At 38.2% G+C, this 21,707-nt stretch overlaps 1 protein-coding gene across 4 annotated transcripts in view; it reads right to left on the bottom strand.

Annotated features, from left to right (window-relative positions):
• Positions 1-258: 258 nt before the first annotated feature.
• MGC147631.L (acyl-CoA dehydrogenase (3J649) L homeolog) overlaps positions 259-21,707 on the bottom strand; it is a 70,647-nt gene continuing 49,198 nt past the window's right edge. The window contains 5 exon segments of one of the 4 annotated variants that reach the window (NM_001097010.1): positions 259-748; positions 10,664-10,814; positions 11,940-12,101; positions 14,269-14,442; positions 17,524-17,691. In NM_001097010.1, the coding sequence (NP_001090479.1) occupies positions 655-748; positions 10,664-10,814; positions 11,940-12,101; positions 14,269-14,442; positions 17,524-17,691 (749 nt within the window). In that variant the 3' untranslated portion in view covers positions 259-654. 4 annotated transcript variants of the gene reach the window in all.

The following is a 21,707-nucleotide window of genomic DNA, read 5'->3' as shown; positions in this document are numbered from 1 at the left end:
CGGATGTATTTGGCAGGTGCGAATTCGCACTGAATCTGCGAATCGGAGGCGAATATGATTTTTCACCACCACCGCCGATTAATGGATGCCCATTGACATTAATGAGCGCCAGCGTCAAAATCTGTGTTTCGCAAATTTTTTGCCCGTTTTGCAAATTTTGCGGGAAATTCACAAAATGGCAAATGTATATGGCAAACCTTTAGGCTTAAATACACAATTCCAGGTGTGAATTTTGCATCTTTGAATCCTAGAACTTTGTCTTACGAATTACTATTTATTTATGTGTTTTAGTGACAGTTTCACAAGAAAATAAGTTAATTCATTAATGCAGAAAATACAAAAATATATATTTCTAAATTCCTTTTGAATTTTGGCCTTGATTGTAAAAGCGCCTCGTATACACAAGCATTTTGCTTTGGATAATAAATTAAAATGAGTCATTCACATGTATAAATTTAATCAAAGAAAGACAAAAAACATATTTTAAAAAAAAAAATGAGGATTTGTCATGTGGTTTGAAGTTGCTCTGATTTGTCTATACACCAGACTCAAATGCTTGTAAAACACAGGCCTTGGTGTAAATGCTTTTACTTTTACTGAATCGATCTGACAATCTTTCATCTTTGAAAGATGATTTAACAGTCTGGCAAAGATTCACTTTTTACTTGGAAGTGTTCCCATGTATTTGCATATGATTGACAACATTACTTCATCCGCTCCTGCTCCTATCGACAACAGCCTTGAGTCTCTGTAAAAGAAAAGGGAAAACAATAACAAAAATATCTGTCATTAAACTTCTCGCAGCTCGCCTTTTCTCTCTAGAGCCGTGTATGTTGAATGCTTGTACCTTATTTCTATAGCTAGAGAGCTAAAGCAGAGACATACAAACATAGAAGACCAGTACGTTTCACCCACAACACTTTGCAAAATGATGCGATGATTAGAATAAGGCAAACGCAACTCCAACTTGCCATGATGTTGGTGCAAACCATGAACTCACCAGTCAGTTTCATTCCCTTATCCTGCCACATAGGATTTATCACATAGGATGTATCGGGCTTCTCCGGTTGTGCGCTTTGAAAATGACCTTCGTTGAGACCAAAATGTCAGTCTCCAAATCAAACCTTTGCCATTTTCCACCATGAGACCTGTGATGTGCAGATTCCTGCTTCAATGTGTATGTATTTATATTCAGTCACAAGCAGCTGCACTCTAAGCCAGACTTTCCAAACAGTTGTGGGTGCAGAGTCAAATAGTCATATATATATCTTCCCGCGCTCCAATTCGTAGTGAATCAAACTTCTTTTATTACATGCATCTGTGCATGCAACGTTTCAACCAACTTTAGGGCCTTTATTAAGGTTGAGATATATATATATATATAATTTAAATAAACAATGAAATGCAGCTCATCCCTTCCTTCATTGGGTGCACGTGGTCAGAGTTACAGTTCAGTTGTGCAAAACAGGTTCTCTCAGGGGGTTATATGTTGGAGTGCTGGGGTCAATTTTGTTATTTGTATATCAAGCCTGACCACGTGCACCCAATAAAGGAAGGGATGAGCTGCATTTCATTGTTTATTTAAATGATATATTATGGGGAGGTGGTGCTCTCCTTAAATGCCTTCTCTCCCAACCCCCCCAGCTTAATGGTGTCTTTGGAAGTGATCATGCTAAATAAAGAGAAAAGCAGGTATGGTCTTTTCTACCTTTTTTCACTTAGGTAGGACTGACGCATGGACACTGCCTTGAAGGGGCGCGACAGCTTATGCCCCATTTTACATCCCCTGATTTTAAGTTTTCCCTCATTTTATAGATTATGCATAACACATTTCCCTGATTTAATATTTTCCTGGATTTTACACCATTTCTTTCTGGTCACCTGAAAAACTTAAAATGGGGGTTCTACATATATATGCCAAACAACTATCTATGTGAGCCTACAATCTTATTGTCACTTTTTATTACCCTATATATTTCATCGTAATTATAGTTCAGTACCGGTATGGGATTTATCTACAATGATTGGTACCTGGAATTTTCCAGATTTCTGGAATATGAAGCAACATGTTTTAAAGAGAAGAAATACCCGTTTTTCTTAACTATGCTAATTTGGCCATGACTGAGCTGCCCATAAAAAAACCCATATATACCAACACAGCACATGTATACACATACACACACACATGGGATCCCTTATCTGATTTACAGGAATAGACATTTTAAGACAATCATTTTTAAAAATGATTTCCTTTTTCTCTGTAATAATAAAACAGTACCATTTACTTGATAGTAACAGCTGCATGGATCCATACTGGTGGCAAAACAACTCTATTAAGTTTATTTACTGTTTAAAGATTTTTTTAGTAGCCTATGGGTGTGGTGATCCAAATTACAGAAAGATTTGTCTCTGTGTGTTCCACGTCCATAAGGAGCTAGTCAGGCCAATGTGATTCCGGTCTGAGGAAATGTAGTTTGTGTAAAAAATATATTTGTTTTTGGAAGTTCAAATAATGTCTATGGACTTTCTTAATATAAGCACAACTAAGTGAGCCCATGTGAAAAAAGGAGGCCAAAAAGTCTAATAAATAATAGTGGCTTTTATCACATAACTCCATAAATTGTTTGCCCAGTAGCAGTAACCCATAGCAACCAGCAGGCAGTATTGATTGGTCACCTGTTTAAAAGCAAACATCTTATTGGCTGCTATAGGTTTCTGCTTCTGGGCAAATGTAGCACCTTGTATTACATACATTGGGTTATGTAATAAAAGGCACTAAGTTTGCCCAGGAGCAGTAAGCCATAGCAACCAATCAGAAGGTAGAATTTACTGGTCACCTGTTTAAAAGCAAAGATCTTATTGGTTGCTATGGGTTATTGCTCCTGGGCCAACGTAGTGCCTTTTATTGCATTTGGGGGTAGGGTTGAGACCCAACAACAGAATTATTTTGCCATCAAGATGGATTTATGCTAAATTAACTAACATCATGAACAATCTACTGCTGTTGTTTTTTTTTTTTTTTAACAGGACCTTATGGCATATGACTGCATTCTGAATTTTGGATGTTTTGTATAATAGTTTTGTATAATAGCTCACACACCTGTTCATTGCAAAATATTTGGGGGTAGTAGGATTTCTACATGCAAGTACTTGTGGGTTGACTGTTCACTTGAATATGTGTAACACGTAAGTCACTTCCATTCTGGATATTTGCAGAACATTCACAAACCCACAAGCTTGATGCCCTCTCTAGTCTGTGAGTCAACACTTCTGTAACCTGCAGAGAGGCAGGAGGAGTGATTAGTTATAAAAAGATTAGGGATGTTCCAGGATTCAGTTCGGCATTCTGACTTTTTCAACAGGATTCGGACGAATCCTTCTGCCAGGCCAACCTGAATCCGAATTTGCATATGCAAATTAGGGACTGGGAGGGAAATTGCGGGACTTTTTGTCACAAAACAAGGAAGTAAAAAATGTTTTCCTTTTCCCACCCATAATTTGCATATGCAAATTAGGATTCAGAATACGGCCGACCTTTCGCAAAGGATTGTGGGGTTCGGGCTAAATCCAAAATAGTGGATTCGGCGCATCCCTAAAAAAGTTAAATTCAGGTGACATGGGAAACAATTAACTTCCTATTAGGGATGCTACGAATCCAGGATTCGGTTTGGGATGTGGCCAGGATTCTGCCTTTTTCAGCAGGATTCGGCCAAATTCAAGCGGCTGGCTGAACCAACTACAAATCCTTAAAATCTCATGACTTTTTGTCACACAAACAAGGAAGTAAAGCAAGGTTTTAACTGATTCTCCTTAATAATCCAATTTTTTTCCCCTCTGTTATAATAAAACAGTAACTTGTACTTGATCCCAACTAAGATATAATTAATCTTTATTGGAAGCAAAACCAGCCTGTTGGGTTAATTTAATGTTTACATGATTTTCTTGTAGACTTAAAGGGCATGTAAAGGCAAAAAAATAAAATCCCATTTTTACTTTCTTTAATGAAAAAGAAAACGATCTCCAATATACTTTAATTAAAAAATGTGTACCGTTTTTATAAGAAACCTGACTGTATGCAGTGAAATTCTCCCTTCATTTACTGCTGTGGATAGGAATCGTCAGACGGTCCCTAACTGCTGAGCAGGGAAACAATCATACTTATTAACAGCAGGGGGAGCCCCCGCCTTACTTCCCAGCCATGCAGAACTCAAGCAGCTTTGTTTGATGATCCCTAAGCAGCCCAGACCACACTGAGCATGTGCAAAGTCTTAGTCTTGCAAAGATGTTTAACAAAGTTACAAGATGGTGACCCCCTGTAGCCAAATTTGAAAGGATAAATCATTTGTTTGATTAGGTAGTAAGTTCATGTTTATATTTAGTATACAAAATACAGCATTTCTAGCCTTAGTCTAATTTAGACTTTACATGCCCTTTAAGGTGTGAAGATCCAAATTGTGGAAGGATCCATTATCTGGAAACTCCCAGGTCTCAAGCATTCTGTATAATCGGTCCCATATGTGTATTGATTTAATTAAAGTGCATCTAACGTGCATGCAGGGAATTCTTCAGCGATCATGTTATCAAGAAATCACATTATCACTTGTGGCGGGGTTGGAATCTAGGAGTAAAGTGATCACTTAAAAGTGAATGAAACTCTCTCTAAATGGAACCCCTTTACACCCCCCTCCTGATCTGCCTGAATACGATGCCAATTGCTGCCTGGTGCCTATAGTGACACTTTTATTTTTATGTGCAGGGATGTATCTGAGACAAGTGTCAGTAAATGGAAAACAGTTTGAACCGTGTGAATCACTGAGATTCAACTACTTTGTAATGAACAGTAAATCTCTTTCTCAATGCGGAATTGTAAAAGGAGGAATCATCTCTGACAATGGCAAGCAACATTGCAACAGAGAAAACCAAATGCTTTTTGTCAGTCAGAGCAAGAAACAGGTGCCGTTTGTTTAAATAAAAGCACAAGCGGTTCTTGTCAATATAAAGCTATAGAACAATACAGAAAAGCTTTGTAATGAGATGAGGAGTGAGATTGACCAGATATATTTGACCACACTGGAGCCAGTAACATCTTTACATTGATTATTATGACTGCAGCTCTCCATTTGTATTGACAATTGTCCATGTTTAACAAGCTAAAGGAAAGGAAAAGAGAGGAGAAAAACACACAAAAAATAAAGCTCTTCCTTAAAGGGGTTGTTCACCTTCCAAACACATTTTTCAGTTCAGTTGTTTTCAGATTGTTCACCAGAAATAGACTTTTTTCAATTACTTTCCATAGTTTATTTTTTTACTGTTTCTCCAAAATCTAAGTTTAAAGTGTAATGTTCCTGTACTAGTGTCCCGGGCCTGAAGGGGGGCCCCGGCAGTGCTGCACTTTCGAAAGACCCGGGCCCCCCTTGACAGCGCCTAAGCCATGCGGCCATTTCTGAAGTCCCAAACAGCCGGAAAAAAAGCCTAACAGCCGAAGTCCCGAATTAGCGAAAAGACTCAAAGCCGTGAAAACAGCCGAAGCTGGACTCCCAAAATGGCGAAAAGACCTGAAGTCGCAAAAAAAACAAGGCCGAACTCCTGAAGCAGCGAAAATACCTGAAGCCACTTAAACAGCTGAAGCCTAACTCCCAAAGCAGCAAAAATACCCGAAGTCATGAAAACAGCCAAAATTGAAGTCCTGAAGCGGCGAAAAGACCCAAAGTCATGAAAGGAGGCGAAGTTGAAGTCCTGAAGCCATGAGTTCAATTCTACTGAACACCAATTTGTGTTTTTTAATCCCCTGGACACCAATGTATTATTTTAATATTCTATAGGCCCCTGCCACCAATGTTTTTTTTTTTTTAATATTCTTTGGGGCCCAAATTTTTTTTTTAACTTGTAAGGAGGGCCCTGGCGCCAATGTTTTTTAAAAAAATATTCTTTGGGGCCCAATTTTTTTTTTAACTTGTAAGGGGGGCCCTGGCACCATGTTTTTTTAAACCCCGAAAATTTTGTTGTACGGGCAGGCCCGGATTTGTGGAAAGGCCACCAAGGCCCAGGCCTAGGGCGGCAGGATTTTAGGGGGCGGCATGCTACTCAACCACACCCACATTGGTTCAGAAACACTGGGGATGCATAGGAGATAAAATTGTCCACACTGCTCTGGTCCCGATGATGAAAATTTAAATGAATAAAAGGGAAAAGGGGGGAGAACAAACAACAGCGGCCTAGGGGTGTCCGCTACGTAAATCCGGCCCTGTGTACGGGGCCCCGTGATTTCTAATAGTAGATCTTTTCTTGTATCTGGTGTTTGAGTCTGGCAGCTCAGTAATTCAGGTGCAGACTCTGTTCCAATTTAGCAACATTTAGTTGATCCATTTCTCAGCAGCATCTCTGGAGTATTAGCAACTATTGTATCAAGTCTAACAGCCGCCTTTAATGAAACTCAGGGATTCTGCTCAGCAGGGACAAAGAAGAAATGTATCAATTCAATGTATCCATTTAGAACAGTTTACAGGGTCGGCGACCCCGCCAAGAGCTGCGTAAATTACACTTTACACTTCAATATTAGACACAGACACATAGAAAATAGTAATTGGAAAAAGAAGTTATTTCTGGTGATCTAGTGGAAAACAACTAGTTGTTTGAAGGTGAACAACCCCTTTAACTAAAAAGATTGGAGCATTATTGCCTCCACCGTATCTAATTATACACCAGTACTAGGTCATTGTAAACATTTCTTATTCTGTTATTACACATATGTGACCTGCTATCCAGAATGTTCGAAATTTGGATCTACAAAGCCTGCTAAGAAAACATGAAAAAAATCAAATAAACCGAATAGGTTTGTTTTGCTTACAATAAGGATTAATTACAGGTATGGGATCCGTTATCTGGAAAACCATTATCCAGAAAGCTCCCCCGTCTCCCATAGACTCCATTTTATCCAAATTTTAAAATATTATTTTTTTTTTTCTCTGTAATAATAAAACAGTAGCTTGTACTTGATCCAAACTAAGATATAATTAATCCTTATTGGAAGCAAAATCAGCCTATTGGGTTTATTTAATGTTTAATGTACAAAGATCCAAATTACAGAAAGATCCACTATCCAGAACCCCCCGAGCATTCTGGACAACAGAACCCATATCTTTATATCTTAGTTAGGATCAAATACAAGGTACTGTTTTGTTATTGCATAGAAATGGATTTTAAAATGTTGAATTATTTGCTTAAAATTAAGTTTATGGGAGATGACCTTCCCTTAATGCTGAGGTTTCTGGAGAACTGGTTTCTGGATAATGGATCCCATAGCTGTATAATTATGCCTTGTTTTATGCTCTTAACTCTTTGTGATAAAGATGAGGGCAAGCCTGTAACAGAGAATTAAAATAGCAAGAAAACATTTAATCCTTCCACACAGTGTATATTAGTGGATAAGTTTAAGACTAATACATTAATTGTACATCATTAGAGCAGGTGAGTGACTTGATTTCATAGGAAACTACATTAACGTACATCAGTATGTTAGCAACATACTGTATAGAAAACAAATCAATGTCAAAACACCTGCCAACAAAAGCAAAATTGAATTTGCTCTTACTATTTAAAGGTTGGTAGAATCAAGAATAAATGACTGCCTATGATTAGGCAATGATAATCACACAGACAATAAGCAACCGCACACTGAAAATCTAATATTCAGAGGGAAGTAATATGGACAGAGCAGACTGACTGGCTCATTTCTCTAATTCAGAATATAAAGTACAATACAGGAGATAATTGGTATCGTTTATGAACACTGGGCAGTTTTATAGTAACGCTTATTAACCAGACATTTTCATTAGGTCAGGGTTTCTTTATCTTGTTTGATTAAAGTTGTACCCTTGGCACAAATGACTAGCTCTGCCATTGTAGCCTGTGTACAAAAAATGGTCCTCATAATCCTCACATGGTGGGAACCATGATGACTTGCTCTAAACAGCAGGGTCGAACTGGGGTGCGCAAAGCCCATGGGGGTTGCTATTCCAGGGGCCTCCACGTTCACCAACCGTCAGCCCTTCCCCACCCAGCCATGTTTTTGACCTGCACATATCCACTCCTGTCCTCCAAACCCCCAAAATGGCCAACTATGTCAAAGTCACCCCTGCTTAATGTTTTAAAAATGAGTGGTGAGAACAACTTTCCCTTGTTTGTTATAGTTATACAGGAGCAGTGACCAGCTCCATGTTGTAGCTCCCACCCTTCCCAGCTATAGTCAGGTGATCCCACTGGTGTCTAATAAAAGGGCAGCCAAGTTTGGGAGTTTTACTCTGAAAGCAGCAAGTAAGTTGCAGGTAAAACTTAGTCCCTTGTCACAACCATCCAGACCCGCTTCTTTGAGTGGGCTTTTGACAGTACGCTTGCCTGCCTTGTAGGTGGCCCTGACATTAGTTTCCTAACTTGCAGTAAATTTTTAAGTTATTTCCTGGTTTGGTTTTTATCAGTTACTGAAATGGTGAAAAGCTGCCCCATGTTCCCAATTGAGCGAACATCCTCCCTAATAAAGATTTAATTAAATGTTTAAAAATAAATACAAGCGATAGGGACAGATGAAAGGTAAACAGGTGGGACAGTGGAGCTGATATCATTTACAGTATTTAGCCACTGTACAAAATGAAAAAAAGAACATTTTTATTATTGTAAATATCGAATGGTAATACAGGTATGGGACCTGTAATCCAGAAACACATTATCCAGAAAGCTCCAAAGGCCATCGCCCATAGACTCCATTATAATATATTAATTCAAATTTTTAAAAATGATTTCCTTGTTCTCTGTAGTAATAAACCATTACCGTGTACCTGAACCAAACAAAGATATAATTAATCCTTAATGGAAGCATATTGAGTGTATTTAATGTTTACATGATTTTCTAGTAGGCTTAAGGTATGAACCCCAGGTCCCAAGCATTCTGGATAACAGGCCCCATACCTGTATTCTAAATTCGGGCTGTGTTCCGCCTAATAAATAGATGATTATATATTTATGTTTACTAAAAACAGGTCTTTCCAGAACAACAGTATACAGACATCCCAGAACTAGGAAATTTCCCTCCTACGTGACAGTAAATATGGAAAACTTTACAGAATGTTCTCAATAACCTTCTACTATTGGCTAATTATAAATGTTTCAGTGACAAAGATAATAACATCTTTGATATGTGGAGTGAGCTGAAACTGACTGTTGTACAGAAAATCCCCTATTGCTTAAAGGCAGCAGTTTCTGTTAGTCCTGCTACTGCTGCATCACACGGAAATGCTGAGAGATCACTTTTTCCAGATCTGAGTTTGGGGGAAATGTTAAAATGTTCTTTTCACTCTTTACGCAGATAGGTTATGTAATATCCAGCTAGCAAGTGTCAGGCGCTGACCGTGACCCGGTATTTAGAGCAACATTCTTCTTAAACAGCCGTACGGATACGGTTTAAACAGCGATTACAATTATTATTCTTGGCTGCACAATTAGAAATAAAGAGATAAAAAATAACTCATGGAAAGAGGTACAATTCTACCTACTGAGTGTTTTTCCTAAAAATAATTTTGTATAGAAAAATGGAATACATTATAAATATGTAGCCAGGGTGGTATTTATGATATAGGGTATCACAAAGTAACATTTCTCAGCTTTTTAGGTGCAGTTGGCTGGAGTGAAAGAAACTACTGCATTACGACTGAAGTGCTTCCTAGTGTGTGTGGGTCACCTGACCTGCACCCCAAACAATGACTGGCTGGGAGCGAGTATTAGCAAGTGGGTCAAATTCACAAAGATAATTCACTTACTTGTGGTTTGCGAAAATATATTCTTAATATTTTTGTAATAAAAATGATTTCTTCTTGCCAGTGCCAGTTTAACCACACATCATCCAGTTTGTCTTGGTTTATTTACCCCTTTTATACCCCTCCCATGTCGTAGTTCCCTACATGCTGATCTCCATTCCATTTACCAGAAATGTTAAGAAAACTGTCAATAATAAAAATAATAATAAGTGCAGGAGTAGTTCTCAAAAGAAGGATAAGTAGATCCAGCCTCATACAAGCAAGGTGCTTACAGATTCCATTATAATGGGGGCAGCACACAATAGTAAGGGTTTCAGAAGGGGGAAGCAGAGAGCAAAATAGTATTCTGTAGAAGAAAAAGAAACTGAGCAGAAAGCTGAGAGGGCGGAGGGGAAAGAGCAGAGAAGAAAGTAATAATGAGAGTTTTAGCAGTATAACCTGATGGGGTTACTCTTGGCCATCAATATCTTCCTTCTCCTGACTAAGTTTTAACTCTGCCTATGAACATGCTATTACCACCAAAGTCTGTATTGTAAATATCAGTTGGGACTGAAATGAAATTTCATATACTTATGCACAGCTACTGCACACAGGTAGATTGCATTTGCCTTGGGGTGCCCAGATCTATAACATTTGGATTCAGCTTAATACAAAATATTCCACAAAAGATCTTTCTGAACACTGAAGCAAATCTAAAACCTGACGTGAATATTAAACCCTGGAAAGATAAAAAATAGCATTTTGTGTAAAACCTGGACTCAAAGCTTCCCCTAATTTTGGCTGGCAACTAAATCTGACATTTGTCATGTATTCATGAAAATTATGCTGTCAAATGTGTGTGTGGGGGGGTCACTTACCGATAAAACCGACTAACAAGAACTTCATTGGTGAAACCCATTCCTCCCCAGAACTGAAGACAGCTGTCACTCAATTCTCGTGCAAGTCGGCCAGCTTTTAATTTAGCCATGGAAGCAAGTTTGGTGACATCATTACCTTCGACATACATTGCTATGCGAAAAGAAAGTGGTAGATTAGCAAATACATGCTGTATAATGTTTTTTTTTAATCATTAGAATTATGCCGCGGCTGGTTTCTTTTTCCCTTGCCTGAATGTAAAGTCATGCTCCCTGTTACCAGGGAGAAAAAAAATAGATTTTTCAATTTTTTCCCTAATTTGTTCTAATGAGACCGGTGACTGACTGTTTTGCTTCTGCTGTGAAGGTATTCCATATCCATCAGCTTTTGGTTTTTGACTTAGCTTTGCCTAAATAGTTGCTGTCTTTCTAGTTAACTCACCACAAATTTCCATTTATAATCTGCCACAGAAATCCTTTATATAATCCCATTTAAAGGACCCAAACAAGGGTCATGGTCTAATTTTATGTGAGGCTGGAAGCAAATCAGGGGCACTTACTGGAAATATTAGTTTACATACCTATGTAGGCTACACATCCATCCACAAGTAGCAGTGGAGGAAGTTTAGAACTCACCGCTAACTTTATTTACTGAGTGGCAGACAAGGAAGCTTGAGGTACTCAGCATTTGTTTTAGCTTAAAGGAAAACTATACCCCCCAAACAATGTAGGTCTCTATAAAAAGATATTGCATAAAACAGCTCATATGTAAAACCCTGCTTCATGTAAATAAACCATTTTCATAATAATATACTTTTCTAGTAGTATGTGCCATTGGGTAATCATAAATAGAAAATTGCCATTTTAAAAAATAAGGGCCGCCCCCTGAGATTGTAGGATTCACTGTACTCACAAACATACCAACAAACCATATGTTAGGTCACATGAGCCAATTAACAGACAGAGTTCTGTCTTTTTCTTCCACACTTCTTCCTGTTACAGTTAGAGTTGAAGTATTTCTGGTCAGGTGATCTCTGAGACAGCACAGAGACCATCACGAAATGGTGGCTCAAGGGCAACATTTACTTAAATATAAGTTTGGTGAGATTCTTTAATATGCCACTTAATATGATATGAACTATCTGTTGCTTAAGTGTTCATTTTGGGGGTATAGTTTTCCTTTAAAGGTTCAAGTTTGAACACTGAAAGAGAAAATACATGTCCACCTTGATCCAGTTATGATTAATAATCAAGCATTTATTTAATACAAAAAACTCACCAACAGCACGATACAGCAGCGAGCGCAGAAGTTCAACTTCAGTTGCCAATTCTGCTAAGCGAAAGTGTACCACCTGGTTATGCAGCACTGGCTGGTTAAAGACTTTCCGTTGACTGGTATAGTCAATAGTTTCTTGTATGATGTTCTCCATTGTTGTCAGCACTACAACCAGAGTTAAAACATATCAGTGGACACACCTACAACTGCATGGAGTATGTAAAAATCCCAAGAACATTTACATGTTTGGCACCATGTGATCCTCAGTGACCTCCAATGCACGAAACCCAAGCTAAAGTGACATTTGACCCTATTATCTGCTATGTAAACATGTGTCCAACAGCCAAAATATAGCTTGAATGCCTGCTCTTAAGGGCACACCTGGAGATTTAGTCGACTGGCGACTAATCACCTCTTCTTTGGGGCGACTAATCTCCCAGAACTGCTTCCATGTGTCTTCCGCCTGCTTCAATGAAGTCCGAAGTTGCCCGAAGTTTCCTCGTGAGGCATTTTTTCATTGGAGCAGGTGGAAGACACGGGGAAGCAGTTCGGGGAGATTAGTCGCCCCAAAGAAGATGCGATTAACTGGGCGACTAAATCTCCCTGAATCTCCAAGTGTGCCTTTACACTGCACAGGAGCTTATTTATATAAACTGTAGTAGTGCTTCTGAAACATAAACATCATTTTTACCAAACAGTGAATTATTTTTAAATGCATCAAAAACGTTTACTTTTTGTTTCTGCTGGTCCTTCTATTTCAAGTAATTAGACATGATGGCTATTTTTCATCATTGCAATCATTTTAACATTCATATATTTCAACAATATCCATCATTTTACATTTATGTGATACACTTGTCTTTTGCATCATATTCGTATGTCAGTTTTTTCTGTGAATACAGCGACAGATGAATGTCAAGCAGAAATATTGCTTTCAGGTTCTTTTTTCTCATTTGGGTTTTATTCATTCATGAATGTATGAATGCAAGGTTCTCTTATTTGGAAGTTCATACAGCATCTTAGCAGCAGACACAAATTACATTCAAGCATTTATTTATAAGGCCGGAATATATATAGGTCCAGAATATGAATTTCTGCCAACACATTCACAAGGAGGCCTTTGTTTTAATTTTTGGCAGAAGAGTAGCTTATGATAAGCACTTAGGTAAGCACCACGTAGTCTATATAGGGGGCTTGTACTGATGGTCCTTTCAGGGAGAACCCAAGTGAGTCAACAGGCACTGGCTCTTCATTTGAGTTGTAAGCATGCTACTAAACACCAAATGCTGATGCTTTTAGGCAGGAAAGCATGACCACTGAACTGTTTTGTCCATATCTGGGCTGAAAGTCAACAGTAGACCCTAGAACTTCAAGTAAACATTGGCCCAAACAGCCCTTCACTAGTCCAGTATAAAGCACACACAGTCTGGTTCTGATTTTGTCAACAACCCAAATACTGGTTGGAGTGTTCACAGGGTAAAGTAATGGTCAGCTAATTTGCAAATTTACATGGGAAATGATTACAGGTGGAGAGGGCCATTGTAAACACAGTGGTGTTCAGTGGGAGCCAGATGTCCCACATATTACCATGGCAATCTGCATAAAATAATCCACATTATCAAAACTACCTATATAAATTACAGGTATAGGATATATTATGCAGAATTCTTGGGACCTGGGGTTTTCCCTGGATAAGGGATCTTTCAGTAATTTGGATTACCATACCTTAAGTCTACTAAAAAGCATTTAAACATAAAATAAACCCAAAAAGATTGTTTTCCCACATATATGGAATCATTTATTTATTTTTACAGAGATGCTATCGGAGATGGCCTTCCTGTAATTCAGAACTTTCTGCCTAAGGTTTCTGGATACCTGTATATCACATTATTTTATCATCTAATCCTTAAAAATATATTAGTTGTAGCAAGTGACGAATATTTATATAAACCCTAGATGATCTTTTTCCTTTAACCCTATTGTGAAGACGTTTAGAAATGTCCGGGAACTGTGATTCAAGATATTTTTGCAGACGTTTGATGCCATGGAAATGTTATTCTTTTCTTTCCCAGTTAATCACCACGCAATCCCTTGGTCATTGTCTGAGGCAGTAAACCACTGGCCACTAATGTCATTGCTCAATGAACAACATAAAATTCCAACAGTTATCCAAGGCCTCTGACTAAGTATTATCTGCAGTCTACAATGTAAATATAAAATGCTGGTCAAACTTAAAAAAAATAAAATAAATTAAATTAAGAATACGATGTATACATTTCTCTGTGCAGTTGCTGTTGATCTGAAGCCAAGAGTGAGGGGAAATGACACCTACCATTGGCTGCTCCCCACATGCGCTCCTCTTGGAATTGCAACATTTGGTATGTGAAGCCCATTCCTTCCTCGCCAATTAGATACTTGCTTGGAACTCTGACATCTTCAAAGAATATCTGAGCTGTGTCTGATGATTTCATGCCAATTTTCTCAATTTTTTTCGTAACCTGGACACCTAGACATGAATGCAATTCTATTTTTATTTGCAGGCAAATACGAAAGACCTGAAGGAAATCATGACATTAGCAAAGAAAATATCACTTCAGTAAGCGTCTGTGTTTTTACAAAAAGGAAGCTCATAATATTATGACAATTACAGCGCTGTTGTGCAACGTATTTTTTTAATGACTTTGCATTTCCTAAAGAATAAATGAATCTGGCACTCGAGAGACTGGGCTGCTTAACGCCAAAAGCTGGCTGGAGTTCTTCACTATCAATATTCATGATATTAAAACCTTCACATTAACTAGTGTGCAGAACTGCATTGTACCGAACGAACTTGATAAGAGAAAACCAGAGCAATTACCCCCAACAATGAGTGGTGTTATCTGAAATGAAACGCGCAGGTGAAACAAAATGAACGGAATGTATATAACGGTTCTGTTTAGAGGAAGGAAGAAACTCTCGGGAAGAAAAGTCGATAATTACCCTTGGAAGAATGGATTGATTCCTAATGAGAATAACGCAAGACACGAGTGATTATGTCTAATTTATGGAGGAAGAATGAAAAGACTTAATAATAGTTATCCCCTTGAGCAGACAAAGAATGCCTTAGAAGATGTTAAACAGAACAGACAGGTCTTTAAATAGTATTGTGCTTAGAAGTTTTTCACTGGGGTTACCTTAATGTACCTTGAGGAAACTTTCTTCTGCTTCCAAATAAAAGGAGACTAATGATAAACATAAATAAAGAAAGAAAAAGAACTGACCCTTGAGATTGCACCTCCCCAGTCCAGAACTTGTTGAACCAACTCAAACTTAACTTTTAATAAACAATAGATAAAATCAAACCAGGAAAAATAGTTAAAATTCCGTCAGGACGGGAGACAGAAATACACAGTGGGTATTGGGAGTGGGGGGTTTAATGGGTCTCAGACCCACCTATGCGGCTTACTGATATATATGGTTAAGAGTAGGGTATGGGTGCGCGGTAGGAAGGCAAAGACCTGTGGTTTGGGTCTCAGAGCCGTCCTGACGGAATTTTAAATATTTTTCCTGGTTTGATTTTACATATTTATTTAAATTTACGTTTTAGTTGGTTCAACGAGTTCTGGACTAGGGGGGGGATGCGCAATCTCAAGGGTCAGTTCTTTTTCTTTCTTTATTTAGCACTTATATTTCAGACCTTGCACACCACCCACTGTTTTTCTTATTGATGGAAGGTGCTCCCTAATCTATATTTTTGTAATAATAAACATATTCTAAAGCTCAACCCTCTTTTGCTTCACTGAACCCTGATATTCTCTGTTAATATAGATATATATATATATTTGCTTTTTTGTGTGAATACAGCTGTGTTTAATAAAGAATATTTGCAAATTACTAAGAAATAATAAGTTATAAAACTAAGTAGTAAAATGTGCAACGTTTGCCCTGTTCCAGTATCAATCAGTTTGTATTAGTCTTGAAGAGAAAACACTATTAAAGCAAGCATCAGGCTGAAAACTGCACTGCCTACATAATGACCTAAACCCATATGTAATAAATGGTACTAAGTTCCCAGGAGCTATAACCCATATCAACCAATAAGATGTTAAATTTCAACAGGTGACCAGTAAATACTTCCTGCTGATTGGTTGCTATAGATGATTAGACCAGTAATAAACTTGGCTCCTTTTATCACATTTATCATAAATAAATAATGTAGTGGTTATATACAAATAGTGGTTTGTGACCTATGCTTTAATGGTACTCGACTCATTCCTTAAATAACTTAAAAGGTTTTAACTTTCCTAGCACCGTCAGAAGGTTTAGAGTTCCGGTTCCCAACCTTATATATCAACGACAAGACCCGAATGGGTTGACATTTCAACTATGGACCATATATTTATATGGCCCAAGTGCAAAAGTCCAATTAGCACCCTACTGTTTCTGAGCTTGCACTCAACATAGCATCAACGTAGGCTTCATAGAGGAGTTGTTATCATGATTTTGCTGGTCAGCATTGGAACACTGACATTAAACTTGTATTAATTATAGAAAGAGCATGTTAAACTGGTGATACAGTATTATCAACTACCACTTTTTTTTTTAATAAGAAAAGGCAAACACAATATGATTTGAGTGCTGCAATTTATTTAATAGGAAAACATGTCTGTATATATATATATATATCTATATCTGTGTGAGTGCCGCTACCCTTACTTAGCGGGCACCCAGGTACTTTCCCGAGGTGCACCTTTGGGACATTGTGTGTGTATATATGTATATATATATATATATATATATATATATATATATATATATATATATATATATACACACACACACACACACACACACACACACACACACACACACACACACACACACACACACACAGAAATCCTACTGCCTTCTAAGTCACAGAATGATGTGTGCAAAGATAAAACAAGGTGCAATCTGTTATTTTGCTAAAAATTCTAGCCAGTGAGTTTTCACTTTGTAACAAAGCTAAAATCCCTTAGGAACCACCAGTTAAATGTTGTTATATATTTGCCTCTTACTGTTAAAGTGAACGTCCTCTTTAACGTTTCAAGATGCTTTTGATATATTTGCTTTGCAATACAGACCTCACACCCTGCCTACCACATACTTACTATATGCAAGACACCTGTAAAATGTATATTTCTATATCATATACTGAATGTTTGTTCTTTATTTACATATAATACACAAAAGCCATGAATATCTTGTAAATTATATTCTTATAAACGGTGAGTTCTGATGTCATCAGTTATAAACGGTGAGTTCTGATGTCATTTCTGTCACATGACTCACTGAAATTTGTGTATTATAATAAATAAAGTACCCCCAGTTGCAAAATATGAGGATATTAGAAGTTACCTCGGAGTTCCATGACCTGTATAAAAACACTCGGCCTTCGGCCTCGTGTTTTTATATGGTCATGAAACTCCTCGGTAACTTATAATATCCTTATATTTTACAAGAGGGGGTACTTTATTCACTATATAATTCATATCTCCCCCAGGGCCCATGTTAATGTCATGCAATCCCTGTTTATGGAAGATAAAACAGATTTAAAACAGAGACTCACCAGGTGTTTTCATAGGTAAACAAAAAAGTGACTTGTTTCTGTGAGGTGGCCCTGCACTTGTGTTGGCAAGCAAGCACATCCAATCAGCCTGGCACCCACTGGTTGTCCACATCTTGCTGCCGTTGATAATGTAATCGTCTCCCTTTTTCACAGCTGTTGTCTTAATACCTAAGGGCAAATAATTCAAACAAATCATTGTTACTTAAGTATTACAGCCGTCAATCACTCGACTAAACTTTTATTGGGCAAAGATATCACCTGTTCTGCAAGTTGTTGTTTATGGCTGTCAGGTGTGTGACCTCAGTGATCATTATACCCCTTGTGCCATCAAAGGTTCTTGACATACATATTATTGCCAGTGAGATTATTTGACCATGGCAGAGGAGATTTCTCGCAGGTGACATCTCCATGTGTGCCAGTGCCCTTAAGCCCTAGTCTGCCACTGCCTCAAGCAAGTACTTGTCACTCTTTTAAGTGGCAGTAGGCCCCCCTGTTCAACATGAGTGCAACAAACAGGGCTTATGCTGAACATACTTTTTGCCTGCTGGTTTAATCATGCTAAATATACGCTTTTTGTTATTTCTTAAAGGGGAACTATGGCGAAAATGAAACTTTCATATAAGCTTCAGCACACTGAAATAAGAAACTTTCTAAATACAATAAATTAAATATTCTGTACCATTTCTGAAATAATCAAGTTTATCTTCACTATCCCTCTCTCAGCATTTGTTTCTCTTTATTCTCTCTTCAAGCAGCAGTATAAGCTGAGTTTTTCAGCACCAAAAATGTGCTGAAAAAGTCTACCTTTGAGAAACATACCTAGCTGATCGACGCGACTACGGTGCTGCAAGCCTTCTGATGCGGCGTGCCTCTTCCCTGAAGCGGATGGCTGCGCTTCTGGAATCCCTCCTGCACTTCCGTCGTCACGTCGCCTTGCTCCGCCCCCGAACGTGACGTGAGTGACGGCGGGAAATTACCAAAGTACAGTACGGTACTTACCGGTAACCACAATTTTATTTAGTCCAAATACCAATCACTACATCCAACTCAAACTGTACCTCCTTTACAATGCCACCTTCCTCATTACATCTAACCCATATGTTTGGCAACACTAAGACTAGAAAGTCTATTGGGGTCTGTAATCAGAGCCTAAACCCACTTTGCATTTTATTTTTAGAGGGCAGGACATTTAAATCCATTTTAAACACCATTGCATTTCTCACCCTAGGCTTATACTCCAGTCAATAAGTTTTCCCAGTTTTCGTAGGTAAAATTAAGTGCCTCGGCTTATACTCGGGTCAGCTTATACTCGAGTATATATTGACAGTTAGATCCAATATATCTTATAGGGGGCTCCTTTTGTCTAGAAGATGTATTAGAGATAAGATTTATTGGATCATTCATCTGACACCCAACTGCTGCATGAAGACAGAATGAAGAGAAACAGATGCTGAAAGAAGAATAGTGAATATAAACTAGATTATTTCAGAAATGGTGCAGAATATTTAATTGATTGTATTTAGAAAGTTTCTTATTTCAATATGATGAAGCGTATATTAAATTTCCATTTTCGCAATAGTTCCCCTTTAAGCTAAACAAGGAGAGTGAAGCAACTCCATTTTTGTTCCTTGCAAGGCAGATAATTAGGTTACCAGTGAACAGATAATCCCCTGCATAATGTACAGTCACACCAAACGGGGAAGGGGAGGGGGTACATACAGGTAATCTAATTATCTACCTCGCAAGGTCCAAATATGGAGTAGCTTCAGTTTCCCTGTTTAGCTCAAGAGAAAGCAAAGTACATAGATTTCCCATGATTAAAACAACAGGTGAAAAAAAGTATGTTCAGCATAAGACCTTTTCTTTGAACTCTTGTTGAAAAGAGGGTATACTGCCCCTTTAAATATATTGTACATGAACTATATTTAATTGAAAAGGGTCTAGGGTTTTTTTTATAGATAACAAGTTGTCTAACTCCAGGCAGAATCATTATGTGGCTACTAAAGCAAATAAAGTTCTGTCTTGCATAAAAATGACATTAACTCAAGGAATGTAAATACAATTTTGCCTCTTTATAGGTCCCTGGTAAGGCCTCATCTGGAGTATGCAGTGCAGTGTTGGGCTCTGGTCCTTAAGAAGGATATAAATGAGCTGGAGAGAGTGCAGAGACTAAGTGCAACTAAACTGGTTAAGGGGTTGGAAGATTTGAACTATGAGGGTAGATTGTAGGTTGGGGTTGTTTTCTCTGGAGAAAAGACTTGCGAGGGGACATGATTACACTTTATAAGTACATTAGAGGACATTATAGACTGCTAGCAGGAGATCTATTTTTCCCTAAAATGGATCATCTGAGCAGAGGCCACCCCTTTAGACTAGAGGAAAAGAACTTCACAGTCAGGCCAGTGAGGTTGTGGAATGCACTGCCGGGTGATGTTGTGATGCTGATTCAGTTAATGCCTTTAAGAATGGCTTGGATGATTTCTTGGACAGACAGAATATCCAAGGCTATTGTGATACAAAAATCTATAATTAATAATGGACTTTGGTCTTTTTTTCTACCCAACTTAACTATGAATTCTGGATACTTCCCTCGCAAGCAAATAATCAGCCTCTCACTACTTCGTACATATGCCACATTGGTTTCAACTGGCGTAAATAATAGTCCAGAGTAACCGTACACTTGTATTTTAACGTTTTCTATTTTATTGTTATTATAATGTATGCTTCCATATAATCTTTTATTTGACAGGTAAAAGACAATTTCCTCCATTGTGTTCTCTCTTCAACCTATTTGTATGTAAATTGTTATCTGGTGAACACGTGACGGGCAGCAAGCAAACAAACGAGCGGCATTTAATTGAATGCACAAAGGCAGCTACATATTAATTGTGAATTGTTACACTTGCCAATCACTCTAAAAAACAATTAACCTCTTTCCAAATGTATTTTTCAGTTTTTTTAAGCATTTCTGGTGCTGCAGAAAATGGAGTCTTTGTACGAGCAGACAGCAAGAACTGAAGTTTCAGAGCACCTGGCTGAAAATGCCCTGCAATGATGCCGCAATCTGCTTCAATTCAGAAGCCACATTTTCTTGATGTCTGTATATTCAATTATTTTTTATCGGAAAATGTGGTGCCCCTGGGAGATTATCTCAGGAACCAGGAAGATCTTTGGTTTATTTATGTGCGCTAGAAATTCTCTAACAGCAAATGCCGATGAAGAAGATTTCTTCTCATGGAAATAATTTTCTACATAATCCATTAAATATTCTCTACTGTTTCTGAAATGATGAATCTTCAGTATCTCTATATCAGCAAGTTGTCTCTCTTCATATAGGAGACAGAGACAGATTTTGAGTGACAGGTCCAATATATCTTTTTTCTGGGGGGGGAGAGGGGGGCTCTCTTTGCTTAGTAAACGTACATCTGTACTTAATACTGTGCTACTCCCTGGAGGCAAACAACCCATACAGGCAGTATATTTTCAGTCCCATGAAATAACCAATGATAAACCTTTAAAGGGATACTGTCATGGGAAAAAAATTTTTTTCAAAATGAATCAGTTAATAGTGCTGCTCCAGCAGAATTCTGCACTGAAATCCATTTCTCAAAAGAGCAAACAGATTTTTTTTATATTCAATTTTAAAATCTGACATGGGGCTAGACATTTTGTCAATTTCCCTGCTGCCCCCAGTCATGTGACTTGTGCCTACACTTTAGGAGAGAAATGCATTCTGGCAGGCTGCTGTTTTTCCTTCTCAATGTAACTGAATGTGTCTCAGTGGGACATGGGTTTTTACTATTGAGTGTTGTTCTTAGGGTAAGGCCACACTAAGCGATAGCGCGGCGATTTGACTCGCCGCGACTATTCGCCGCGACTTTTAATCCTCAATCGCTGGCGAAACTTTGGCGCTGGCGTCTATGGGGAATCGCTGCGTAAAAACACACGCGGCGATCTTTTTTCTATTGTCGCTCGAAATCGCCTCGCTAGGCGATTTCGAGCGACAATAGAAAAAAGATTGCCGCGTGTGTTTTTACGCTGGCGATTTTGCGCGATTTCCCATAGACGCCAGCGCCAAAGTTTCGCCAGCGATTGAGGATTAAAAGTCGCGGCGAATAGTCGCGGCGAGTCAAATCGCCGCGCTATCGCTTAGTGTGGCCTTACCCTTAGATCTACCAGGCAGC

This window comes from Xenopus laevis, chromosome 6L (genome assembly GCF_017654675.1).
Source record: "Xenopus laevis strain J_2021 chromosome 6L, Xenopus_laevis_v10.1, whole genome shotgun sequence".
In the NCBI taxonomy this organism is placed as follows: Eukaryota; Metazoa; Chordata; class Amphibia; order Anura; family Pipidae; genus Xenopus; species Xenopus laevis.
The sequence above is the reverse complement of the archived record's forward strand: the minus strand, read 5'-3'. Positions and strand labels throughout refer to the sequence as shown.